This window comes from Pavona decussata, unplaced genomic scaffold (genome assembly GCF_977016875.1).
Source record: "Pavona decussata unplaced genomic scaffold, jaPavDecu1.1 SCAFFOLD_130, whole genome shotgun sequence".
In the NCBI taxonomy this organism is placed as follows: Eukaryota; Metazoa; Cnidaria; class Anthozoa; order Scleractinia; family Agariciidae; genus Pavona; species Pavona decussata.
Window position 1 is genome coordinate 3,165,259 of NW_028145544.1, and position 27,873 is coordinate 3,193,131.

The window sequence follows — 27,873 nt, forward strand, 5'->3', positions numbered from 1 at the left end:
ATATACTTTTACAGATGGCTTCTCGTTGAGCTTATCTCCCAGTCAGCTTGAAAATACATAAGTTTTGCCTCCGCAACCTCATTAATACTAACACAAATTTTTGTTTATTAAATTTTAAAACGGAAACCTCTCTTTTTGTTTTTTGCCTTGTTTTAGTTTTTTCATTTTACACGCTAATCAATAACGCGTTGGAATAAAAACAATTGGAAAAAGGTAAGCTTTAGGCATTTTGTAAATATTTTCAACCCGAATAGTGTAATGGCTGAAAAGTGAATAACAATGCCAAATATATTTTGCGAAATAAAGGGAAGCAGACAGCATTAAAGGAAAGTACGTCGTAACAGCTTTCATTTGAATGGTCAGACTTAAGGATTTCATCCACAGATTCAAAAGTCAGAATCACCTTGTACAGCATAATAAACAGCACCACAGGAATGTACTGCTCAGTAGCTTTCATTTAAATGGTAACACAAGGATTTCATCCACAGACTCAAGAGTTAAAATGATAAATAGTACGGCAGGAGCTGGGGTACATTTCGAGTGCTCTCATAATACTACTTTTTTTTAGACAGCTGTCAACTTGGCGCCACAGTCTAATTGCAATTGGGTAGCCCTTTGACATATAAGCAAGGCAAGCAGGTCATTCTCAGTTGTATTGACCCTTTCGTAGGCCCACTCTAATACCCCTTTATGATGGAAGCGTGATCATTTTTAATAACTGACATACATATCTTCTCACCCCTGTGTATATAAATCAATGCAACGCTTTATGCGTCAGTTTAATCTTATCATTACTTCAATATTATTGCAATGTTCCACTAGACCTTAGCGTTTGCGTATACAATCCGCCGTTAAATGTCACAAAAGCTCTTTTCACAATGACTATTTGCTTATTAGCACAGCTCCCTGTAAACAGAACGAACCTTTCCGAAGAGCTCAGCGATACTTTGTAATTAAGAAGTCACAAATGTTGCGTAACAGCTGACGGACACTGAATACACTTTGTTATTCTATCTATCCTTAGGCTATAACAGATAAAGGATTCATCTTACACAATGAAAAGAGCGCTTGTTTTAGTTATGGTGATCCTAGTACTTGTTGTTGGTTTCGTGGAAAAAAGCGACGGGATATTCCGCGCTGGCAAAGAACAAATCAAGAAGCTACAACGCGAGATTCCACTAAGGAATAAAGACCGATTCTGTTACAGTACAGGTAAGGTGTAGAGCCTGGCGGATTCTGAAACACACAACCCAGAGGATTGTACTTGTGTAGAGAATCGATATTTTTGCGTCGTATTTCTCGAAAATGAAACGGAAAAAGCGGAAAAATACCAGGGCAATGTTCTTTGAAAGCGATATGCACAAATCTAGACACTTTTGCGCCAATATCATCGCTTAGGAGACTTAACACTATTGCGTTCAATTGGCATTAGTATGCTCTGCAGAGTTCAAAAGCCTACTCGAACATCAGTTTTTTTTACCATTAAGCTGTTTTTCTTGCCTTGTTTAAGGGGATTACTATGCTATGCTAGGAGTTTCCTATTGATCCAGTTTCGTCTTACAGCAGCAACTCTTAGCCTTCGTTTCGGTTTTCAATCTGTAATCTCTATTTTCCATTTCGCCGTTTTCAAACCTAATCTGATACGGTTTCTTCCTTCGTTTGAGAAAGTGTTCCTTCGCTTTTCTAATTTTAATTTATTCACTTAATTCCACAGAAGGCGTCGAAATGAGGAAAAGGTACGCATTAAACGTTGAAGAGTCCAAAGTAAAACCACTCAAGGAAGAATACGATTCAGCCGGCTGCTTGTATATCTAGCATTTTAGTAGAAAACACTATGAAACAAGATACGTTAAGAGAAAGAAGCGTTGCATTCTTAACCCTCATAATTTATTGGTTAATTAAACATTATCGTACATGGTTAACCTAAATAATCCTAAATAATGTAGTGATATATTATATTGCGTCATATATTTGCCTTGAGCGAGTAACATTCTGAAGTGAATTTCATAGCGGTAAAACGTGTCACGCATGCGCAGTACAGGCCATAATTTTGCATACCAAAAATGCCATGAATCCTTCACTTTGAAGCCTAAACTTAACGCCGTTTGAGAAAATTAAAGTTCATCATTTTATGTTGGGTTTTGTGTTCGGTTCGGTATACTTTCAAAAGTACTAAGTCAATGTCACCAGTTTTATCGCAGAAAATTCACTTTGCTGTGATGACTTTTTTCCCGCTTGGCAACTGTTTAGCCGAGACAAGTTTCAAGGCGCGGTAACTTTTTGTGCTTGACCCTTCGTGAAATCATGAATCCATTATAATTAAATTAAATTGTTCACTGTTATTTAGTGCTTTCTTGCCATCCGTGATTTGACTGCAGGTCGGTTCCACTGCATCAGGTTCTTCTCTTGTTTCTTGTATCGTCTGCAATAAACCAAGCAGAATTAAATGTAACTTGAACATATTTCCAAGACGTTGTAAAGGGTTGAAAATGGAGTACAGTTGTATCGTAAGAAACATATTGCAGTGATAAGAACAGCCAGACACAACAACAACAACAACAATACTTTATTTACCCGCTACATCTAGGAGTGATAAAAACTCGTTAAAACACGTGCGTGAAACGAAAAGCATCAAAAAGAAAGGAAATAATTTAAAAATTACCTGATTACTTAAATCTTAAATCTATCTAAAAACCTGCTTCTTCAAAAGACATCCCTCTTCTCTGCAGAGGCATCTTTCACGCTCGAGCGCAGACAAATAAAGAGAGTGAAATAACGAGGAGCGCGGGGATCGGGCGGAGACAAATAACGGACTGGAGAGAGTGAAATAATGATCATCTCCGTTTTTCTGCCCATTTTCGACTTTTCGCCCCTTTTTGAAGAAGCAGCCTCTGCGAAGGACGGAGATAAAATATACTCTGATACCAAGGGGTGATTCTATGCTATAACCAAGAGATAGAAGACTTCACTTCTATAGAAAAAAGGATAAGTAGTCTATAACAATGTACGGTGAAAGGAAAGTTCCTTGGAGATGCGTGACACTTGAAAATGTAATCGGATAGGATTGATATAAAAATAATTATCAAAAAGTGTCAAAAATGGTTTTGAAAAAAAACACAGACGTTTCGGGTATATAACCCTTCTTCAGTGTGGAGAAAACCGTTTTCTTCACGCTGAAGAAAGGTTGTATACCCGAAACGTCTGTGTTTCTTTCAAAACCATTTTTGACACTTTTTGATAAGTAGTCTATAGCCTGGCAGTTCCCTTGGGAATTTACTGTTCTTAAACTAGCATATAAGCTCTTGAAAGGGCATTTTTTAAAGAATACTTACATTTTATGCGCCAATGTTACTATTGGCCGATAGTCTCTCGACAGAAATACTGTACTCTGTTATTTAAATAGTCAATAAAAAATGGACTAATCGGACGTGCAGTAACTGTCCCTTTACACGTGTTCTTATACCTCCCAACTCAAATACGTTTTCCGATTGGAGGAAAACGTGTCACGTGCCATGAGTCAAGACTCACTAATTCCCTAGGGAGACAACAATTTGAACTTTCGACTCGCACGTGATCAGGTCGTGCACCTTGAAACCGCGGCAAATTTATGCGCCAGCCCGCGTCAAGAAAATATATATTTTTTGTAATCTCATGGCACTATTTTTGATCCGGGAGGTACAACAAAACACCTCGACCCTCAATGTTCCCCTCGGCGAACATTGAGGTTCTCGAGGAAACAAAACTCACTGTTTTCCTTGGGGCCAGTCATTAAGTGCTTATTGTATCAAATTTTAATTGCTCTCTTACCTTGTTCGTTTTTTGTGAACTTCCTATAATTTAAGCTAAATCGTTTGTACAAAGCTTGTTTTATTTTCTCGTGAATAGGGATCAACTTCAACTCCTTTTCGTACTTTCCATCCTTCCTCATTATCTTGTCTCTTCCCGCTCGGAGAACTGAGAAACCTTGTCCAGCAAAAACACCTATGATCAGCACAGTTATCAGAGCTGCTCGCACTGCCCTGTTCATTATTGGATCAGTAGTGTAGGGACTGCGCTTGAGTCTGTGAATGAGCAAAATAGAGGCGAGTCAGGAATAGTTGCCGAGCACCTCATTATGAAAGCGAGGGTAAGTGCAAAGCTTTTCATATGGAAATTAGCTTTGTTTGCGGAAGAATGAAAACTAAGACCCCGTCCACACGTATTCGGATATTTTTGAATCTGCAACAATGTTAACAGATTCAAAAATATCTACTCTGGAAAGCAGATTCAAAAATTTTCGGATCTGCTTGCGAATTCGCCGGATGCGTGTGGACGATAGCCGTATCCGGAAAGAAAAAGTTGCAGATTCAAAAATATCCGGATACGTGTGGATGGGGTCTAATTTACATAAGAAAAGCTTTGCAGTTAGCCTCGTTTTCATAACGAGGTTTACAGAAAGGAAATGGGCTATTATACATCAAACACCTAAACTGTAAATTCAAAAGATTTGTTTAAGGACAACGCCTCCTAAAACGTTTTTTTACGTGGTTGTTTTTGCTATGCAGGCAAAGCAGATCCTAGGGAACTCGTCATAACAAGTTTGTTCGAAGAGGAACACCTTCTTCTCCGGGGGAGGGGAGTTATCGAAGACACCACCTATCTCATGAACATCACCGACAAATTAAAATGACAAAATTCTATGGGCTTTTGAATTTGAGTTGACACAGAAATTTTCAGCTAGCAGGAGTCAGTTTTGCTAGATAAACAAGAAGAATGAGGTTTGAATCTCACCGTCATTTTTTGCTACTGGATAGAGGGGTGGCTATGAATAAACTTTGTGTAAGCTAACACAGTTTAATCTGTTAAATTGTATTGTCGAAAAAAATTTACCGAACGGAATTTTATTCCCCGAATTTACGAATTGCCGTTGGCTTTCCCGGAAAATGCTAACTGGCCTTTTATCGCGCGGGACGTATTTGCCCCTCCGAAAATAAAAGGGATTAATTTTTTTCTGGGTTGCGATAGTCTCAGGTGACCTTTAGCTAAGGAAGTACGATTTACGCGAAATGACTTAGACATATATATTAACTGAAGAGCACGTTCTGTTTTCGCGCCAATTTTATTAGGGCAGCATCTTTTTGATGTTAAGGACTCCAGTCAAATATTAAACAACTAGACAACAGATCGAGGATTAGAAAATACAAGCCTGGGAAAGAACATGTCTGCTCGCTGGTTTGGAAGAAGTGAGGGTGAAGAAAGCGATGAATACTCTTTACAGTTTTCACATTCAAGGAGCTATGAGTAAATTAAATTTCATGTCCATTTTTCAACCTCCACGTAGTTGACAAAAAGGACGTGGCAGCGTCTAGTCTTATCAGGGCAAAAGGCAATAGCAGACTGGAGAAACACTAGAGAAATAACATTTCCAATACCCAGACTGTTTAATCAGCTGCTGCTCTTAAAATATTGGCGCGAAAACAGGACACACGCTTCAGTTAATTTATTTGTTTAAATCATTACGCATAAATCGTATTTCGCATAATTATGCCATTCCGCACGTCATGCAACACGCCACTCCGCAAACTCATTCCTCCTTTTTTCATCACCGAACATTTTTTTTGTTAAAAACTGTTTCATTTCACAGTTGACGGTGAGCCGCAATCAATGACAAGCTTTGAAAACATAGGCCAACAATAATATTCAACATAGTAGTTAACAAAGATTATAACATTGTTTACTTCTTGTGAGTACAATTTTATTAAACAGTACAGTAAATTTATCACAAAACAAGACATAATGAATTGCTCGCTTACCTTTAAATAAACTTCTTGAATCTTGGTTAAATCTGTGTCTGCTTGAGCTGCAGTTAGGGCGAAATATAAAACCCGTTACCGAACCGCAACCACTTTAGTTTCAGTTTTCGTTAAAGTGAAAATGACGCCAAGCGTTCACCGATTTTGTCAGCTAGTTTTATTAAAGTGAAAATACACAAAAGCTTATTACCCTTGGGAAATCATTGACCCGGCCGTACAATTAATTAGCCAATGAAAGCCTTTTACTTAGCGTCGGTTTATTCCTTTTATTACGGTCGTCAAGAAACTAAACTGTAGTCATTAAAGAAATTAATGAACTGACAAATACTTTTGATCTAGTAGGCATGTGGAGACTAAAACATCCTGGCACTCCTGGCTTCACTTGGAGCAATGCATCTTTGAAAATTCGATGCAGGTTAGACTACTTTTTTTCGTCTCGAAATATGCAACATTTGATTTACCGACTGTCAAATAGTTCCCTAAATCTTCTCAGATCATTCGGGACTACAGCTGTGTATAAACTCCGAAGAAAAAAAAAAAACAAAGCGAGGACCAGGGTTTGGAAATTTAATAATTCATTACATGCCGATAAAAAATATATAGAACTTATCACCAAAAGTGTTCCCAAATTTGTATCAAAATATGAAGATCTTGTAGATAAAGGGTTATTCTGGGAAATGATTAAAATGGAAATTAGAGCCACTACAATATCGTTTGCTAAGGGAAGGGCCAAACAAAAAAGAGATGAAGAGAAAGAGCTTTTACAACAATTTAGTAACTTACAAGAACAACTGCGGTCCAATTTTAAGGATACCATCAAAACTGAAATGGATCGCGTCAAGTACAAACTTAAGAAAATTGTTGCACTCAGGGAGCAATGCTCTGCAGCAAAAAAAAAAAACAGCAAATAATTCTATGACCTGGAGAAAAGAAATCATAAGAAAAAACAAATAACTAAATTAACAACAGAAAACGATACTATTTTATCCAATCCCAAATCAATTCTGGAAGAAGCTAACTTTTATAAAAATATCGACGAATCCAAACATGCCGACCCAGAAAACCTAACTTTTGCATCTCTCTTTGAATCTGAAAGACTCATACCACTCACCGACTCTGAAGCTGATCAGTGCGAAGGACTTTTATCTTTGGAAGAATGCGCGAAAGCAATTAGCGGTTTTCAAAATGACAAAACACCTGGATCCGACGGCTTAACTGCCGAGTTTTATCGTCGTTTTTGGCACTTGCTTGGAAAAATAATGGTTGACAGCTTTAATTATGCGTTCCAAGTAGGACGTTTGCCAATCTTCCAAAGATTCGGGATTATATCACTTATTCCTAAAAAGGACAAGAAATTAGAACTCCTGAAAAGTTGGAGGCCAATCACCTTGTTAAATAGCGATTATAGAATTGCCACAAAAGCTATTGCAATGCGTCTTGAAAACGTATTACCAAAGTTTATTCATCCGTGTCAAGCAGGTCACATAAAAGGTAGATATATTGGTGAATGTATTAGAACTATTTTCGACATAATGTCGTTTACGAAACAGAAAAATATTCCTGGTGCGGCCGTGCTCCTTGATTTTGAAAAAGCCTTCAATTCTATTGAATGGAATTATTTGCAAAAATGTTTAAAAGTATTTAAATTTGGCCCTCAACTTCGGCAATGGATTAAAGTATTCTATAATGATATCTCCAGCTGCGTTCTCAACAACGGTTTTCAAAGTAAACACTTCACGCTACCCAGAGGAGTTAGGCAAGGATGCCCTCTGTCTGGTTTACTTTTCATTATGGTATAGAAATTCTTGGCAATGCAATAAGACAAGCCTCCAACATAAAAGGTATTGCTATAACCCCCGGAAAAACGACGATACTTGCTCAATATGCCGATGACACAACCATATTTGTTAAAGACGATCAATCACTATACAACTTGTTCAATCTACTCGACAAATTTGAAAGCTTTTCTGGCCTTCGGATAAACCAGTCCAAATCAGAACTCTTATGGTTAGGATCATTACGTCTACGCAATGATAAAATCTTAAATCTCAGACTTAGCGAAGAACCAATATACGGTAACGCTCTCGGAACATAATTTTCTTATAATGACGAGCTTGCAACGGAAAAATTTTTTTTATGACAAACTCGGTTCTTTAAAGAAAATACTTAACATTTGGTAATTTGGTCATCAAGAGACATCTCCATTTATGGAAAAATAAATATAGTCAAAACACTTTCCGTTTCCAAACTCACTTTTGTTTGCAGCGAGCTTGACACTCCAGAGTCCTTTACCAAAGAGGTTAATAAAATTATTTTCAAGTTCATTTGGAAGTATAAGTAGCCTAGCTAAAATTAAAAAATCCACGATTATAAAATGTAAAGAAGAGAAAGGCTTAAACATGATTGACTTCACAGTGTTCGACAAAGCCTTAAAACTATGTTGGGTAAAGCGTTTATGCTCCACTGATGACGCTCCATGGCAAAGTTTTCCGAATTCTTTACTATCCAACTTAGGTGGCACATTAATCTTCCTCTGCAATTACGAGGCTAACTGCATAACTTAAGACAAATCGCTACCGATTGCTACACGTCACTGGAAAAAGTTTTAAGAGCACAAACCGATGAACTCGAATCCTCTTCTCCTACTCCAACTTTTCAGAGCCTAAGGTGTAAAGTAATATATAACCTGTTGATAATTCGTAAAAATTTTCCCCCTCTTACGGCAGACAAAAAACTAAGCAAATATGGTTTTGTTCCATCACAGCGCCATAAGGTGTATTCACTTCCTTTTGGTGTTACAAAGGAAGTCAAACTATCCGTGTTTCAATTTAAAATAATACATAATATCCTCAGTACCAAAAGTCTTCTCTACAAAATGAAAAAATTTCACGTAATTCATCTAATTGTCCTTTTTTGCCTTGACACCGAACAAATTATTTCTCACTTATTTGTGCACTGCCTGTTAGCTGTATCTTTCTGGAATTAGTTTACTGTGTGGTACCGCGCATTAAGTAGGAAACATAGCGTGACAGATCTTAGTGAAAAAGGCTCGCCTTTGCTTCAAAACCTTAATCACCTTATTCTCATCGGCAAGTATTTCCTGTACATCTGCGCAAAAAATATCAAAAAATATCAATTTGCGGATTTTGTCATCTTCGTCCGAGAAAAAAATTGATCTACAAAAATATATTTCCATACGTGAAAATAAACTTAATCGCTTTAATCTGAAGTGGAGAGATTTTATGTAGCAGTAAATATCATCAATTATAGTGCACCCTTTTTGCTTTCTTCACTAATTCATTATTGTAAATGATTATTGTAAGTATAATTGTAGCGTGTTCCAATAGTTAATGTATTGTACTTATAATTATAAGTATTGTAATGTGTTAGTAAGGTATTGTAAACGAAGCATCGTATTGTAGGTTATTAATTAGTAGTGTATTGTCATGTTAGCAATGTGTTAACAGTTAGTATTGTATTGTAAGTGATGCTTGGTGTGTTTGAAATAGCCTGCGTAGCTGGCGGTTTTTATGGGTGGCTCACCAGAAAGCCGGGCACGAGAGTCAAAGCCGCGGGGAAATGGGGTTCCTCGCGGCGAAGCCGCTCGTTGACGCGGCTTCGCCGCGACTGTCGCTGTTCTCTCCCCATTTCACCCGCAGCTCCACCACTCGTTTTAGCCTGGCTTTCCCGCCCACCAAAACCGCCAGCTACGCAGGCTATGTTTGAAAAAAATTGTAAGTTTAGTAGTGCAAGGTAAGGTAAGGGTAAATAGAGGTGTTTTTTGCAAATAAAATCTGTTTAAAAAAATTGAAAAAAAAAAAAAAAAACTGAATCAGTCATTGAATGAAAGTGAAAGGTATCAACCCTATCAGCGCTAACAGTGACCGACATATCATTTCTCCTTACAATATCACTACATGATCAAACAAACAGATAATGAGTTTAACGGAATTCATCAATAAAGATTAAATGTCTTGATGTTAAGACAAATTCTCCCGTTCACTATAATAAGAAATATACGTAGAATAGTTAGGAGACTATACACGTTGATATTAGAGCTTATAGAGTTAATCACTTTCTTGATACCGAAAGCAAGGTAGAGTACATTGGCACCCTAATTCTCATTTTATTGGCTGCTGACAACAGCACTCACTGCGAACGTTGTGAATGTGTCACTTTTTAGCGCTTGGATCCTCGAACAACGGAAAACCAGTACATCTTGAGAGTTTACCGTTTAATTGGGGATGATGTTCACGAATTCTCACCGCAAAAATAGGGTGGCTTCACGTAAGTACACCCCTTCTTCCTTCAGTGCAACAGAGGTATTTAAAACATGAAAAAATCACAACATCTAGCAAGCGTTGTGGCGATTGGACTGTGAATAGTAAATTAAATTATATAAAATCTCAGCACACGACTTGCCGAAAGACCACGAATATTTACCATCCACAGGGTTTTCATTTGAGGCCGGAGGCCGGACGTTTCGTCCGTTCGTTTGCCATTCCATGTCCGGTACTTTGAGATCAATATTGGCGATTTTTTTTACTACTGTATTATATATTTTTCTTGCTAAGGAATCTCATGAACATACTGACTAGAGGATAACAGAATAATCAATTACATTCTTCAAAACGGCCATATAACTCTTTTATTTTCTTTGCTTATTGAGCGGCGGGATATTTTATTGGTTTCCCCTCTTCATTTAAACAAAATTGAAGTGACTATTTTGTTCCAGAAACGCTGGAAATGGCGTTTCTGAGTATTCTATTTTAAAAATTTCCTCGGGGAGCATGCCCCCAGACCCCCCTAGGTGCTTGCACCTTCGGCGCACGCGAGGCGCCTTACGGCGCCAAGAAAACATTCACGTCCGGTGCTTTCAGAAGTATGTCCGCTACTTTACAAAACAGTTGAAAACCCTGCATCCATCAATTGTACGCAGACAGGTTAAAGGCAATATTATTTCCCCGAATACGCATAATTCCGCTCCCCCAGTACAGCGGCACCGTTATGGTTGAATTAACTCAGTTTCGTGTCGTTGATCGTCGGTATTCCAGTGCACGTATCATCGGGATTTTCTCGTTAATTTTCGGTTCTTGTCGGAGTAAATCCCGAAGAGTAAATCGACCGTATGTCGTTGGACAACTCGAATAACAATAACAAACACTCTCACCTTAGAGACACTCTTAAAAATGTGACCATTCAAGTGAAAGCTACAAAGCATTATTTTTCTCGTCTGTTTGTTTTGATTTTCTCCAGTTTGAAAAGTATTGCAGTGTTTATAGTTTACCGTTGGATATACTGAGAAACCGTCGTGTAAAAATTCTGAAAACCTTCAACGAGACGATCCGCACGAAAAGCTTGCTTAATTCTATTCTCAAAAACCATGAATCGATCCAGTTCGCGACTTCGCCGCTCGTTCTATCGCTTTGCGTTCTTTTCGCTCTATAGAAAACTTAATAGAAGAAAAGAGGTCCAAAGAGCTTAGACTAGAAAGATAAATTCGACTCAGTTGAATCCGGTGAAGGAAGAGTTTGCTGTTTCAAATTTCTCCGTCGATTTTTCCGTTTGTCAGACGAAAAAATTGTCTTGGACAGAAAATTCTCTTGAATTCATATTATGATTCGTATAAGTACAAGATTTTAGACTTGACTTGGATGTACCATTTATATTCATTGTGATTTAAAGAACTCTGGCGTCCTTTAATAGACTTAATATTAGAGCAATAATTCCCGGAAGTGAACTGCACCGCCGCCATTGTTTACAGGCAAGACTAAAACTCTATTATTTTGACTAAATACCAACATTTCGATAGTTGTAGTCGAGAGTTTCCTGCCAGTAGTTGGATTTGAGGCTTTTTTCCCGGCCGGATTTTATGGTAAAAAATTGTGATTAGTCGCTCAGTGTATAACAAAGCCTGGAAAAGTCCCCTCTACAAGTGAACCAATAAACAAGTCTGGAACAGATCGAAGTGTCCTCACATTATCTGTTAAACGTCTCCTAAAGGAGTGCATGGATATTTGACACAGGAGCAATATCAACTTGTCCAGAAATGGATTTGAGACATTAGAAATATCACATGTTCTTATCCGGAGTTGATTAATTTTGTCTCATACAGTAAGAACCTGTATTTTTCCAAGTTAGCCTCACCAGGTTCTAATATATCAATGGTGCTTAACAGAAATGTGGCCTGTATAAGTTCATTAAACAGGTTCTTATTTTCTTGATATTAAACAAAATAGTATAGTGGTCGGAGGGAAAAATAAGTTTTATAGAATAAGAACATGATTTAGATTTAAGGCTTAACAGGTTTTAATTAAAGGGTGTCTAAATAAGAAATTTTAGCCTAACAGGTTCTTAAAACCCAGGTTCTTACTTGTGAGTTTTTATTGTATATCCCTACACGTGCTCCTCATAGATTAGATCAGCTTTTACAGTTTTCACACACGGCATACACACACACCTTTAACACCGTATAAGTGCAATACACCTTTTAAAACATCTCAAAGAAAAAGCTTCTAAACCATTTTCCTCACCTTACGAAAGTGTTTCTCAGTTCGTCCGCAGGTCGTTTGACTAATTTCTAACGAGTCCCGTTTCAACTTGAACTTCTTTTCGCAGCTTTTCTTCATTACAGCCATAATTGAGGTCTATCTGTGCTAATGAACATAATTTGTCGCAGTTAAATCCTTTACTTAAATACACCGCGCTATAAAGGAACAAGATTCAAAATAATGAAAAAGTGATTTATAGTTCCGTTTTTGTTGCTGGGTTTGACAGTTTGACGGACGTTTTTGGCTTCAAAGAGTTCCGTTTTAGATTTAGTTTAGTTTCCAAGGTTTATCCTTCTCTATAATCATAACATTTTCTTATGGCACTCAAACTCGTGGTACTTTGCTTAATGACTTTCAATAGAAAAACATTAACAAAAAATTAATTCGTCGTCCTCACCTTAAAAACGGCATTTTGTCACCCAGTTGACTCCAGTTTGACAACCATTTGTTGTTTCGCCGACTTTTGTTTCAAATTCAGTTTATTTCCACACGTTCAGTTCCCTTTAATTACAAATTTTTTTCACCACTAATGAAGAGAATCCTCACAGTAATTTACTTCAGGTAGTTTGTATAGACTTCATAATTTTTCTATTGAAAACGGAACAATCAGACTTGCTTTAAAATCAATTTGTCTGAATCAAGAAATATGTAAACACATTTAATGCTGTAATCGCTTAGTTCTACTTCGATTTCTTCTTGATGAACTAAATTTCCGCGCGTCTGTTGCGACTCATATTGTTTTCACTCATGACCTATCGTCCGAGAAGGTAAGAAAGACAGGGAAGTAAGAGTTTCGATCCATACATACTGATCTCTTTTTAGCAAACTTGGTTCTTGTATAAAAAGCTTAAATCGCGCGCAGTAATATTTAACTTTGATTCACGGCCACATCGCAGTGAATCATATTCAAACACAGTCAAATTTCGGAGTTTTCTTTTTTTTCTTAAAAAAAAAAAAATCGCAATCCATAAATCCTTCTAATGAAGGAGTCTTGTAATGTCAATGGTTTCCGTTTCATATCAACAATAGATTGGCCATGTTTCGTGCTCTGGGGGAAGGCCTATTGACAAAGGAAGAAATTAAGCTGGCAAACTACAATACAGTTTCCCAACAGCTGGCGCAATAAGCCTTACATCAGTAAACCGACAAATGATTAACCATGAATTTCCCGACTCGTTATAATGTATTTCTACGGCTCTACCAAAACATTTTTCTTTTTTTAATTCTTATCTTTTTTGCGATAAAATGGGCGAAACATGGTTACTTACTGTATACAACGTCTCTATTGAAAACAAGAAAAGATATCCGATGACAAATTATCTCCGTCAAATTTAAATCTCAAAAAAATATATATGCATAGCACTTAAGATATTGTATTCAAGTTTTTTTGAGGGTTATAAGTGAATTTTTCTGTCTGTAGCTGATCCTGTCCAAGTCCACGCAAACACGCAACATTTTACAGAAAACTTTATCGAAAATTCACTGAAAACTTGATTACACGTAAATTGCTCGATTCAATCCATAAGATCGTCAAAGATCGTTTTATCGCTAAAAAAACGTGATCGGCGGCGGCAGTGATCATATGAAAACGCGACATGCGGTGATCTGGCGACAGAGAGATCATGGAATACTGGAAACTATTGTACAAATGTTAAGCCTGGTTTCCATGGTTTTAGCGTGACCGCTGATCATCGCTAAGTCTCGGTAAACAAAACGATCGTTAGTGATGATAGAAACCAGCTTAGCAAACTAACGATCTTACGACAAACTCGAAAAAATCCCGCTTTAGCAGAAAAGAGGCCGTTTAAGTTTGTTTGTCATATTACGTTAATTAAGCGTTGCTGTTAATTAAAGCGGAAAGGCTTTATAAAAGAAGTAAATTGCTCAGGAGCGTGCTTTAAGATTGCGATTCCGATAAACGTTGTGGAAATTCTAAAACGGGCACAAGTTATTTTATTCTTTTCAAGCAACATCTTTCAGGGACGCGCAACAAGAAACTTTAAGGTAAAGACGTACTAGAATGCCGTTTCTGTTGTTTTCTCAAATCGTTTGGGGCCTTTTATTAGAAAAGGCGTTTATACAAACCCACAAAGTTTGACGGTTTGGATTCTTTAATTGCAGATTCTTAGCAGTCTTTAATTTGTCGAAAGGTATCAAAGTTTTGCTGTTTGAACTTTTGCGAGTTTTAATTTACTTTAGCGAAAAATTGCTCCCGCAAAAGTTTTGTACACAAAATTGTACTTCATATCGTTGATTTTCTAGAATTACCATTTGATAAAAACTGTTATTGTGTATATTTACGGAAGTGTTTCCTTCCTTGAAGACAACACTATTGAGTGAAGTCAAAAAAACAAACAAACGAAAGAACGAAAAAGAGCTCGATAGGTTTCCGTGTGCATAATAGCTTTTAAAATTGCATACTCGTCTTGTTATCTATTCCAAAATTGAAATCCCTATCGAAAGCATCATTATCTCCAAAAATTAGTTCCCCAAAAAACTAACACAAAATCCCTACCAAATCGTAAAATATTACTTCCCCGAACACTTCACGGCGAACGGTAATTTGCGAGAAAGCTTAGATAATGGAATCGAATCGCCTAACTTTTACCAACTAACTTACGAATTCGTTAGCTTCCCGAAAATCAAGCTGGCCTTTTCATGTTTTCAAAACGGCACGTGGTCGTAAAAGATAAAATTAACGAGACTTTCCTTCCTTTCTGGTTCCGCCATAACTCCACCTCTACCCCACCCTCCCCCACAGAAGCGGAAGAAAGTGGGCCTGTAATTTTCTTTTCATTCAAAGTCATACAAACCATACATTATAATATGAGCTTTGTTCAGTGAACGCTTATCAGATGGGGAGGAAACTGATCCGACCATCACAAAATCAGTAAGCCTAAAATCGCTTAGTTAAGTGTATGATAGACTTGATTATCATGATTAAATACCAAGGCGGAAATGTCAGTCTAGCCCTGCCCATATAAGCTGCGGTACCGCGAGTGAAGTCATTCGTAGCGAGTGTCGCGACCCAGCGAGCAGGATTACATGTAATCTATTTTATTTTTAGGAATTTCGCGAGCGTTGGTCTTAGCAATAAAGACCCTGAAACCCCCTAGTGAGCGGTTGTGTATTTAATTTGAAACAAACTTCCACGCATTGATAACAAAAATTATACGATGAGTCAATTTAAAAGGAAAGCAAAGAGTCGTTTGTTTCAATGAGCCATTTTATCTCGGAATGAGTTGCCTCCCTTTTCTCTCGCGTGGGGAAAACGAATTTAGTGACACTGTGAAGATTTCATCCCGGTCTTCATTTAGCATGTTTAGCACAGGAAAAAATACATTTTTATGTTAAAAAAAAAAGAAACAAAATAGTTCATTGGCTGCGTGGCACTTGTTCCAGAACAAGTGAAAGTTAAATTAAACAGTATATCTGGATTTTCGGTCTTATGGTAGTCCTCGAAATTTTGGCCATTGGTCACTTTCTCGTTCAAGAATGATCAGACATTTTAGAGCTACGATTTCCTCTCAGAAACCACGTGTTCAAGCAAAATCATATGAAAAGTTAGTTACCCTGAGACGAACTTTAAACGGAGCGCAGCTATTGTTGCCAACAATAAATTAACGCAAAAGCCTAGGCTTGAAAAACATCGCAAAACTAGAACGAGGTTTGAGCTTGAAAGCTGCCCAAAAAATGAACAAAAATCCCAGGACTTCAATCAAAAGGCCGAGACACAAACACACACAAAATAAGACGTTTCTACAACTTAATAATCAGAAGAAATTATTCTTTGCTTGAGACGTTCGTCAATTAATTTGATAATGAAAAGATAAGTGAGATTTCTTCATCCCAAGCTGTTTTATCTGTTTTTATATATTTTCCTTGATCAATAAAAAAGGTTCTGCGACCAATCAACGTTTAATAAAACACGCGGGTAATCCTGCGTTTAACAAAGCAACCGGTGGAAGATATTAATTCTTTATCGTAAAATCAAGAGCGCAGGAAATCAAGCGCGCATCTTTTACGGACATTGCGTTTTGTTGCCAGTTTTTGTGGTTATAAATTCGTTAAAACAGCTTGGAGGAAATTAAGTATCACTGATAAGCCGTACTGCGGAGAGCTGAATTTGTAACAGGTATGGGGTACAAAATGTAAATAGCTTTTCATGGCGAAAGTTGGAGAAGTAGTAGACGTAAATATTCAAAATGTTTTGCTTGTGTTATGCTGTTATTCAAAGATGAGTAATGAACATAAGTAAATAGCGTAAGATATAAACATATTCTTGACTCCCTTTACCTTGGGATTCATTTTCAGTCTCGCTTTACATTTGAACAGAACCTTGGCATTTAAATATTAACCTTGTGTTTGCGGCACAAAACGTAAATATTAATAAAATCCCTTAAGTAATCCTTGGCTAGTTTTTAAGCCGTGAAATAAAAACTTAAGGTGGTCCATATGGCTGAAGGGGAAAAAAAAAACTTGCCTTCATTCCCCGTCATCTGAAGGGGCAAACACATCTATAACTTATATGAAAACACAAGGCTTTGCTTTTTGCTGGTTTCACCGAGAGCAATGTTTAAATATCGTCGTCAAGGTCGCCATCTTTAGACGCCATATTGGATTTGCGGTCTCAAGTTGTAGCCAGCAGAAACCACGACCATGCGCAATCTGTTTCTGTCAGTGGGAATCCTCGTGAGACCTCGCGTGAAATCGCACTCGTTCGCGCTCCACACTGTGTCAAGAGATCCAGAATTTGGTGGCTGGTAAGTTCATTTGCAGTTTCGTTTATAGAACATTAGAATTCGAACTAATCCAAATGCTCTGTTTCAGAAAATGTCCTTCGAAACAAAAGTGAACGAAGCGCTGATTCCGCTCGTGCAGAGCGTGAGAATGCTGGGGTGAGTGAGATTATTGAAACTTGTTTTGTCATATTGAACAGCTGCCTAGCTTGTGAATGATTCTCACAAATATTTCTTATGTCAACTTGCAGTTTTGATTTGCCAAAGCGGCTAAGACAGTTGCTGACTGAGGCGAGGGAAATGTCGGGGAAACCCAACGCTCCCGACAAGGAAATTCGTTCCTTTATTTATCGTGCAATGTTCACGTTTCTGGCGGTAAGCAAGGTCGTTTTCTTGTTTTACATCAGTCAAATACTCATTTCTTGGAATCAAATGTTCCTATTCGCCTGGTACCCATCATTTTATGAGAGATATGTTGTTCAATATATCTTGGAGAACCGATTTTACAGAAATCGGATGTGCAGGCAGAAGGTGTGAAATTTTGTGTTTCGTAGAGCGCACGTGGTAGAAATTATCTTATACAACAAAAGATTTATGAGCCAAACTGCCATTTTTCCGAGCAGAAACAAAAAGACCCGCATACTTCGTTCTGCTAATTTGTTTATTTGGCGTCTCTAAGTAGGGGAAAACAGATTTAAATAAAATCCAACAATCAAGCAAATTATAATCAAAGGGTGTAGCGGAGTGTCTTCATGTTGTTGGGGGGAGGGGTCATAACACAGTGAACTCTACTATAACTAAAATGTAATATATCTTAATCTGGTTGCAGCATGACAATGGCATTGGAGGTGGCAGCTCCCTCATCTACCCAGAGGAGCTGGTGGATGTTATCAGAGAAATTTACCCGGGGGACATAAAAGATTATGCCCCCAAAAGCAGGAAGGTAAGGAAGTGCCAATTAATAATAATAATAATAATAATAATAATAATAATAATAATAATAATAATAATAATAATAATAATAATAATAATAATGATAATAATAATAATAATAACAACAACAATAATAATAATAATGTTTTTTTTTTATTTTGACAGAGGAGGAATTTTTACGAAGTGCCCCTCAGGGAAGTCATTGAAGTGTACAGAGAGGCAGATGTCAGGGATGACTTCCACTGCCGAACAAGAGTAAGCACCCTCCTCTTAACAAATGTAGGACTAGGCACACCAATTCCCATGATTCTATTATTTGTAAAGGTGTCTTTATCAGAGACAGCACTTGTAATGCACGAGTATTGTTTTCTCAAACCCTTGTCTGAAGATTAGGATTTGTGTCAAATTCCCAGTAAGTGTCAGTAAGGCATGTACATGGAAAGTATAATGTTCAAAACATCCACATTTCTGTACAACATTGTTACTTTTGCTGTGACTTTCATGAAAAAGACAGGAAGAAATGGGAATCTTCCAATAATGGGGACTTCTTGCTCTGTAAAAAATTAGGCACAAAAATTGTGATATTTTTACTGATTTGTCATTTTTTCTACAGGTCACCCAAGACAAAACAACAAAAGATGTGCCCCAGGACAATGCTCCTGGGCCATCGAAAAAGAAGAAATAGTTAGTTGTAAAATAGATAATTATGTTCCCTTGCTGAATTGCTTTCATTTTTGTATGAAGCAAACTAAGGTAATCACAAGAAAATCCATTCCGGTGCACGACAACAAATACTGCTATAAAATTGATATTTATTATAGAAGTCTCCAATAAAATGTTTTGTTACACGTGAAAAATGAAATGGGTGCATAAGAAACAATGTAAGATGTACATGTACTGATGATCTTCTGACTGCAATTAGAATGGCAAAATTAATATGCAAATATAGGATTGAATTCCCCTCCTGGGTATTAGTATTATTCAGTGATAAATCATGTCACTAAATTCTTTTTGTCACACATGTTAGCCTTGCATGTTTCTTGTGCATCTGTCTTCTGAAATGTCTCTGATTTTTATTTTGTGCAACATGTTAGATAACAGAAAATAAAATTAATGTCAACTTTCTGAACTTTGTTGCCTTGAAGAAAAATATACAAATTGTTTGCTGAATTCTATTTGACTCAACCATTTTCATAAAATGCCTTAATCATGCACAGGCTTCATTACAGTGCAGACACTCGAACCGTGAAGAGTCAAGGCTCTCCTTCGCCTTTTTTTTTTTTCAAATGCTGTCCAATCATAAAATCCCTTGAAAACAATAAATCTGACCTTTTTTAACAATATTGAATCAGAAAAAAAGATGTAAAGTTCTTAGCGAGTGATACATTTTCCTTAGTCTATTTATATTGCAGAGAGAGTAAATGTCCAAAAAAGCCTTGGCCATTCACGGTTCGAGCGTCCACACTGTATTATAGCAATACATATCTATAACTGAAAACAAAAAATTCATGTTCACATCAATAATTTGTTCGAAAGACTTTTTAGCTGATCTGTGTAAATTTTGGAAATGTAACACTTATGAAAAAATGAAATGGATGCATAAGAAACAATGTAAGATGTACATGTACTGATGATCTCCTCACTGCAATTAGAATGGCAAAATTAATATGCAAATATAGGATTGAATTCCACTCCTGGGTATTAGTATTATTCAGTGATAAATCATGTCACTAAATTCTTTTTGTCACACATGTTAGCCTTGCATGTTTCTTGTGCATCTGTCTTCTGAAATGTCTCTGATTTTTATTTTGTGCAACATGTTAGATAACAGAAAATAAAATTAATGTCAACTTTCTGAACTTTATTGCCTTGAAGAAAAAAATACAAATTGTTTGCTGAATTCTATTTGACTCAACCATTTTCATAAAATGCCTTAATCATGCACAGGCTTCATTACAGTGCAGACACTGGAACCGTGAAGAGTCAAGGCTCTCCTTTGCCTTTTTTTTTTCAAATGCTGTCCAATCAGAAACTCCCTTGAAAACAATAAATTTGACCTTTTTTAACAATATTGAATCAGAAAAAAGGATGTAAAGTTCTTAGCGAATGATACATTTTCCTTAGTCTGTTTATATTGCAGAGAGAGTAAAAGTCCAAAAAAGCCTGGGCCATTCACGGTTCGAGCGTCCACACTGTAATATAGAAATTAATACATATCTATAACTGAAAACAAAAAATTCATGTTCACATCAATAATTTGTTCGAAAGACTTTTTAGCTGATCTGTGTAAATTTTGGAAATGTTACACTTATAAAAGATTACAGTTACTGCCTGTCTTGGTCTTTGTTTTTCTTGTTCAAAGGACACAGTGCACTTGACCTCCTTCTGTGGTCACTCCCACCACAAACACATTTCTTAGCTGGGCCATTTGAAACAGGTTCTTCTGAAGGCATGGTAGCCAAAACTGCAGCCAATGCCTCTTCTGCATTTATTTCTTCGTCTTCATCATTTCCATAAGAGTGTATGATCCTTTGACGTTTTGTGTACTGTCGCCTGAAAGAGAAAAATGGTGTAATATCTTACAGGGTTGGTCAAATGGGATGTATAGTACAGAGAACCTAGCTGGTGTGTTGGAACCCCAACCCTCCGCTTAGTGCCAAGAACCTCTCCCCTCCCCCCAGTGTAGGCTAACATGTAAACAACTAGATACAACATGAAAGATCAAACCAACCCATAGAATTTGCAGCAGGTTAAGGCCTACCCTCTACTGAAAAAAAAGCCCCTACCAACTGACAGAAAACTTGAGATGTCTTTTTTGATTGACAGCCAATGCAAGCAAAGCAAGAATGTTAGAATGAAATATCCACTAAAATGTCTGATATATGATAGAATATCACTTTTTCTGCCATTTTATATAAATATAGAAGGGAAAATAATAATTATTTAATTATTAAAATTAATGGTCGTGCTCCAAGTTTCACAGGGAACAGGTAATAAAAAAAAAAAAGATTAATTTACCTTTTCTTTTGTTCTTCCTGCCGTCTCTGCTTGAAGGTCACCCTTTGCTTCTTTACGTGGTCAGTTTTCTTTCTTTGAAGTCTCTTCATCCTTTCTTGATTCTCTCGAACTATAATTTCTTCCAGGCCATCCACTTCTGGCAGACCCATCTTTGAGAAAAGATCTCTAGCCCAATGGTAAGAGGGACCTTTTTGTTCCACCAGGAATGTCATATTACTTTGACAAAGACCAAGATTTGTAGAAAATTCATAGTGAACTTGATGCAAATTAATATCCTTGGGCCTAAACTTTGTGAGAACATGGAATTTACTTTCTGGTAAATTGGAATGACCCTTACCCATGTTAGAATCTATGACCTCATTTGCCTTCTCTGCCATGCGATCACATTCAATCTCATAGAGTAGGCTGTGGAGCTCACATGTTAACACCTTTCCCCTCACCTGATATGGTTTTCCCTCGCACTCAAAGTCTAAATACTCCCCATCACTGTCTTCACTATCTATGCTAGCTTCACTGTCCTCCCCATCTCCACTATCTTCATCATCTGCCCTGTCAACGTCCTGTTCTGCCTCACTCACCCTTCTGCTTGTGCTCCCTTCACTGCCTGACCCCAAGAGTCTTTTGCCACCAGCTGTTGTGCCTGTGTCCTTATCACACTCTCCACAAGAGCAGACATAATGGGGATGCCATGGACATTTGTGACTCTTCCCATCTGCATCAGTCCATTGATGGATATCTCGGGAATGATATTTCCCCAAAATACGCATACGTTTAGCATACTCATTGGGAGTATTCCCACACTGCTTTAAGGCAGAAAAATGGTTACTCTTAGCTCTAGCCAGAAAAGCATCTGACATGCATCCACAGTTCTTGGAATGTGCCCTCTTGCCTGCACATTCGCACTTTGCTGTTTTCAGCTGAGGATAGTCCTTAAGTTTGCTGGCAATGAAGGACTGTTCTACTGACTTCTTAGACTTGTAGTCTTTTAAATTGTTGGCATGTGAACGACCCACGTGACCCCCACAAAGCATAATGCGACTTAGGGAGCTATCGGGAAAAACATACCGAAATGATTTAGCTGACGAGGAGTCGGCATCTTGCCAATTAATGGCAACCACCATACCCTCCTCTTTAGCCTTACCAAAACACACTTCAGCCAAGTGCCCCTCAGCTGCTTTGGAAGTCCCTTCCCACAAGTCGCTGTCACTTACATTATTGGACCCCCTCATACAGGCATGCCCGTAATATAATGTACACCCACTCAAAAAATCAACAACAACAAAAGTACAACATTGACTATGATGTCCCCTAATTAGCCAGCAGCCATCAGAGGTAGTAACTGCCCTCTTCCAGCTGCCAAGCTGTGAGGAGTCCTTGCTTTTCATTTCATTCTTGCCCCATTCGCAAATTTCATCAAGAATTGATTTCACGAATGGATGTGCAACTTTGATAATATTATAAAAATTACCATATGCTAAAGTTTGAATCCCCAATCCCAAGTTTAAAATTTTATGGTATAAAGGGTAACCATGACCCCAAATCAAAAAGCAAAGGCCCAAGGCAAGCGAAACACAGTTTCTTCTCCTTTCTCTGAGGCACACCATGCTGCTGGCATACTCCAAGCAGACTCCACAGCCATTGCAAGCTATCTTGATTTTCACTGCCCCACCCAAGCCCTTGCTTTCAACTGCTGTGGGTACAAGTAAACCTGTTGAGTAAAATTGATGAAGTTAGTGCCACTGCCAATAATTGTATATTGAGTCAAAACTAGTATGTGATGTGAATTACTACATAAGAGCAGATTTCCCGCAGGGCTATGCAGATAAGATTGATATACACACGAGGTCAAAATGTTTTGGTAAGCGGCAATTTTGTTCCCTTCAATGAAACATCTGCCCCCCCCCCCCCCTCCCCCATTTCACACCAAAACTTAATGTTATATCTCTAACCTTGATACACGGTGTCAATTAGAAGCCTACTACCCAAGCCATGTTGCCCACTACTCAAATCAATTTTGTCTGGGCGGCAAATATGTGGAAAGTCACTAACATTTGCATAAAGAGCATCAGTGATGCTTCCAAAACAGCACCTCGCTTTACCTATAAATTTGTCACAAATTGTTGGCTTGCAAATCATGTGCAGTTAAGAAAATTTCTTTACATGACAAATGTAACCATTCTTCCTTATTTCCTAAAAGCAATTAATTCCCTCTAACAAAGGCTTATATGAAAATATAGACAATGCAAGCCATCATGGTAGTTAACCAAACAGTATTTAGCTGTCCCCTAGCTAGTCTACCAATGGTCCTGTCAATTGCCCCATAGTATACGTAGTGGCTCAAAAATATTTTATTTTCTTCAATTTTTTTACTTTCTTTCAATAAAATATAAGCTAATTCGGGCCAAATTTAGTCCTACCTAGGTCTTGTTTCTTGTACTATTGTAAAAAGGGTCATATCGAGACGTATTCTAGCAGAATTGCACTAATTTGCAGATGAACTGGTCATCAGAAACGACAACCCTATACGGGAAAAAATGTAAGAGGGTCAAATACTCCCAGGTTATTTGGTGGAAGGCTAACACCCGACCCCTGTGATGGCAAAATTTTGAAAAATTCCCTACTATTCCCCGGGTTGATGGGTACAGCTGGATGTGACTGATGCATTACCTATTCCAAACTTCACAAGGAATTTAACATACCGTCACAATTTTCAGTAGCACAACGACAAGCACTGTTTATCTGGTCCAACAATCCCTCAAACTGGTTTGTCATTCCAACAAAATAGTTAATGGGCAGCTCAATTGCAGAAACCCCAGTTTCCAACTTCAATCTATGTCAAAGTACAGAAAGGAAAATCAGAACTGAAATACACTGCTCCAGATTATGATCACATCATTTTTTATGTTTCAAAGCATTATACACAACTGACAAGTAAACCAACAACGGTGAATCTAACAAGAGAAAACTTAACACTGTACAACCCTGACAAATATACATAGACTTTGTTTCATTCAGATTGACAGCGCACTCCGAAAGATATTTGCAAAACAAAGAGAATCAAATGTCTCACCTTTTGGCTTGAAAAGGACCATGTGGCCGAGCGTTATTCTCTCCCTTTACTGGTGTTTCTTCATACGCGCTTGAAGTGAGCTCCTCTTCAGTATCAGGACGATACTCTTCGTCCGACTCGCTGCTTGGAATGCCTCCCGTTTCATCCACTGCGCTTGGCGTGCTCGTGTTCGATTGACCGCAAGAACAACGAACTGTCGCTTCGTATTGGCCACGACCTTTCAGGAACAAAGTCACATCCTTCGAGGATTTGAAGAATTTTCTCTCCGGAGCAGGAGAATGAAAGTTATAACTTTTGCCCTTCTTTTCGATTAGCCATCCAGAATCCTTTAGATTCTCTAAGTCCAACACAGTGCGCGAGCCTTCTCCGCCGGCGATGCGTGCCTTGTAAACACAAGGACAGGACATCCCTTTTTTCCAAAAAACCACTTGAAACAGACGAAATATATACAAAACTATTTAAAAAATACTATATACAGCAAGAACTTTGATTATTTACAAAACTTTTTCACAAAATGCCACGGTTCCACAAACGTGTAGATCCGAGAAGATACGCGAGCGATGTATTCGAACACGCGAGTACAAGTGGTCTGTAGCGACTGCGCATGGTAACCGCTGGTCAAATCGATCACCGTTCCTTTGTTTATCCTTGTTGCTAAGGAAGTCCTTTTGTTCGTATTCAACGACGCGAAACACGTTAAAATACGTCATTTTCTCCACGAAACTTCCACGAAATGAGTGTCCCAGGAGGCAAAGCAACGTATGAAGAAGAAATCCAACATGGCGGACAGATTACGAGCGAGGTAATGACCAGAAACAAGTAAAATTCGACGGATTCTACGTATTTCAAAGACGAAAATGAGGATATTTTGCATTCGCTTAACTCGATACAAATGAAATTTGCCAGTCATAACAAACACAAGTGGAGCTTTGTTCCCCCATTTAGCCGACATTTATCGTCAGTTTGGATGGCCTCTACGATATGCCACGTGACTGAATTAAGGGAGCTCAAATTATTGCGTCATAATTGACAATCAGGAGTCGGCTAAGGCACAAAATAATGCTTTATTTATAAGTTATCAAAAGCCCAAAGAGGAAAACTTTTCAGAGAAAAGCAACTAAGAAAACAAAATAAATGCTAATTTGAGTGACATTTAAAGGTGACAATTTTCACACCTTTCTGATCAAAAATGGAAACTTTCGAGTCCAAATTCAGATTCTACGGTAAAAAGTAACTGAAAGATGTCTAGTTAACAATTTATAAGAAGTCAATGAGATGTTACAAAAAAACTCCTTTTTGGACGCATTTTAGCCATATGGACCACCTTAAAGACTTCACACAAAGGCTATTGTTACAGCTGTGCCAACAAACTGCCGGTATATTACATTGACTGCGCGCTTTTGAAATGTAGACGTTTAGGTAGCTCGCCATATCTTCTATATTTGATAAATAATTAAAAGAATTTTATATGAATTTAGCTGCTTTAAATTTGTCGCGACCATAAGAATACAGAAAAAAATTCTGAACCTTCCAAGGTAATCGAACTTTTCCGTTGTAGTCCTCGGCGAAATTAACTTTGTATACCTGCGTTTGCTCGCCCATAATAAACTAACTTGAGTTCAGCTTTTATATGGCGCTCTTTTCTGCCGGCTACAAACATTCTTCAATGCTTTTTTCCACACATTTACCTATGCTTCGTTTTTCATTCTTCCTAAATTACCAATGAATGCAGTCACATCAGAAAATGTTTCTCAAACTCTGAGGAAGAGTGGTCCATTTCTTTGTATACCCCCTTTTTCGGCGTTCACAATTGAGAGTTGGGGCGACAGGAGGTTGAATACCGAGGGTCATCATGGAAAGTTGATGGAACAAGGGTCAATCTCATAAAACCCCGCGCACCGCGCTCTACTCGTATCCAGTCCCCTTCGACCAACAGATAAACAATGTGGCTATGTCATGTTCATTTGCTTCTTTGTTTACTTTTTTCGTCCACAGAATTTCTTCAACAAATTTTGCTAGGAGAACATGCAGTCGCACTTCATCCTAGTTCTTCTTTTCGCAACTCTTTGCGTTCTGAGTCAGCCGGGAGATGCGTTTTTCAGAGAAGGAAGGACCGTTGATGTAGAAAACAAAGCATTTCCAAAGCGTAGTCACTTTATGATGGCAAACGTTCAACGAAGAAATGACGTAGACGAAGGATATCCAGTTACATTGATTAGAGGTAAGCGTGAAAAAGATTTATTATTTGTACTGAAATCCGATGTTAATGAAAGTATCTCGAAAAGGAAGAGACAAAAATGGCTCTTCGGGTATTGGCATCAAAACGCTTGCTTAATATGACGAGTTATAGGCGACGGTAGGTAAAACAGTGTCTGTTTTCCGACCGTTTGCCGAAAATTTCCGATGATTATCGGACTGTCAATTCATTCTGACGAAGATGGTTCGATTACATACCAATTAGTTTAGCCGTGATTTAATAATAGAGAAAATGTAACTATCATGTGAGACAATGAGCGATATAAAACTCGCGTTTTGATTGGTCTAGCCACCAATGACGTAATGAGCCGCAGAAAGTTCTCGAAGTCTCCCTCGTAAACATTTGCGAAAATGAAGCTAGCAGACTGTTTAGCCAATCACAAGCCTTGTTAGCCTTGCATTGGGCAACTGACGTGGTCTCTTATCATGGATCAATGACGTAACAAAAACCAAATTTGCGCTCTCAATCCCCCTCATCACTACGTCGATTTCTGACTTTTTTAACTTCTTGGATATTACCAACAAAATTTTAGTGGCTTTAAAATTTGAGTTGACACAGAAATATTCAGCTAGCAAGTGTCAGCAATGCTAGATCCACAAAAAAAGTGAGGTTTGAATCTCATTGTCATCTTTTACTGCTGGATCAGAGATGAGTGGCCATGCAATAAAGACACCGGCTTTTGAGGTTGAGGCATGGGAGGGGGGGGGGGGGGGAGATGCAGGTAGAGACCACTGTCTATTTAAATTTCATTGGCTTTAAAATTGGAGTTGACACAGAAATACTCAGCTAGCATGAGATAAACAAGAAAAGTGATTTTAGAATCTCATTGTCATTTTTTACTGCTGGACAGAAGGGTGGCTATGCAATAAAGACACCATCTTTTGAGGTTGAGGAAGCGGAGTGCAGGCAGAGGCCACCATCCATTTTGGGGTTTGGTGGGTCCTGTTCGAGTATTGTTTTTGTTTACTATAACATGAAAATAAACAAATGTTTACCTTGACAACTCACCTTCTAACGAAGTTTTCACTGTCCACTCCACGCAGGTTTTAAAGGAAGGACCAGCGACAGAGAAGAAGACAATTGATGATAAAGTCGGCCATCGAACGTTCATTAGGAAAATAAACTTTCAATATCAACTTAATTAGCATGAATTGTGGAAATGAGTTGTTCCTTTATAAGAACCTTAACCTTTATAAAAACCTGCTCATTATTTTTTAAAAGGAAATTATTGACATATAACAGAGCAGAAATGGAATAAAAAAGCTTTGCCTGATTGAAAGACATCTTGCTTTAAGACCAACACGCAGCTGAGATAACAGGCGCAGTTGGAAGTGAAATACACAAAATATCCTCCATGAGAACCTTTTACGTATCCAACTTAAGCTGTAGCGAAAAGACAGCCTTAAGGGCCGTTTACACCAAAGGCGAATAATTGTATACGGATCCGTGAAAAACTGGTACGGTACCCATAATTTTTGTAAAGAAATACCCGTGCTGTTTTGGGTCCATAGAC

The 27,873-nt window shown here is 37.9% G+C and overlaps 2 protein-coding genes and 3 long non-coding RNA genes across 10 annotated transcripts; 3 read left to right on the forward strand and 2 right to left on the reverse strand.

Moving 5' to 3' along the window:
• LOC146468704 (uncharacterized) lies at positions 1-3,433 on the forward strand. Of its 2 annotated transcripts, none has more exons than XR_014867410.1 (3): positions 1-213; positions 1,025-1,212; positions 1,715-3,433. It is a non-coding gene; the product is annotated as an uncharacterized LOC146468704 (long non-coding RNA). The 2 variants fall into 2 exon arrangements; XR_014867411.1 differs by lacking the exon at positions 1-213 and having other exon boundaries at positions 734-1,212; positions 1,715-2,472; positions 2,513-3,433.
• LOC146468705 (uncharacterized) lies at positions 2,151-27,495 on the reverse strand. 4 transcript variants are annotated; one of them, XR_014867416.1, is made up of 4 exons: positions 27,369-27,495; positions 5,793-5,839; positions 3,808-4,061; positions 2,151-2,422 (listed from the first exon to the last, which is right to left on the reverse strand). It is a non-coding gene; the product is annotated as an uncharacterized LOC146468705 (long non-coding RNA). The 4 variants fall into 4 exon arrangements; XR_014867413.1 differs by lacking the exon at positions 27,369-27,495 and adding an exon at positions 12,326-14,224; XR_014867414.1 differs by lacking the exon at positions 27,369-27,495 and adding an exon at positions 6,254-6,678.
• LOC146468706 (uncharacterized) lies at positions 14,528-27,633 on the forward strand. The gene is made up of 3 exons (XR_014867417.1): positions 14,528-16,478; positions 26,099-26,324; positions 27,404-27,633. It is a non-coding gene; the product is annotated as an uncharacterized LOC146468706 (long non-coding RNA).
• LOC146468707 (uncharacterized) lies at positions 16,789-18,768 on the forward strand. 2 transcript variants are annotated; one of them, XM_085124176.1, is made up of 5 exons: positions 17,045-17,241; positions 17,334-17,457; positions 17,912-18,025; positions 18,181-18,270; positions 18,629-18,768. In XM_085124176.1, exons 1-5 carry the CDS (start codon positions 17,177-17,179, stop codon positions 18,698-18,700), a joined length of 465 nt encoding a protein of 154 aa, XP_084980302.1. In that variant the 5' UTR covers positions 17,045-17,176; the 3' UTR covers positions 18,701-18,768. The 2 variants fall into 2 exon arrangements, with proteins under 2 accessions (XP_084980301.1, XP_084980302.1); XM_085124175.1 differs by lacking the exon at positions 18,629-18,768 and having other exon boundaries at positions 16,789-17,241; positions 18,181-18,603.
• LOC146468708 (uncharacterized) lies at positions 18,811-25,332 on the reverse strand. Its single transcript, XM_085124195.1, has 4 exons — positions 24,104-25,332; positions 23,733-23,863; positions 21,034-22,741; positions 18,811-20,568 (listed from the first exon to the last, which is right to left on the reverse strand). Exons 1-4 carry the CDS (start codon positions 24,508-24,510, stop codon positions 20,340-20,342), a joined length of 2,475 nt encoding a protein of 824 aa, XP_084980321.1. The 5' UTR covers positions 24,511-25,332; the 3' UTR covers positions 18,811-20,339.
• Positions 27,634-27,873: the final 240 nt, after the last annotated feature.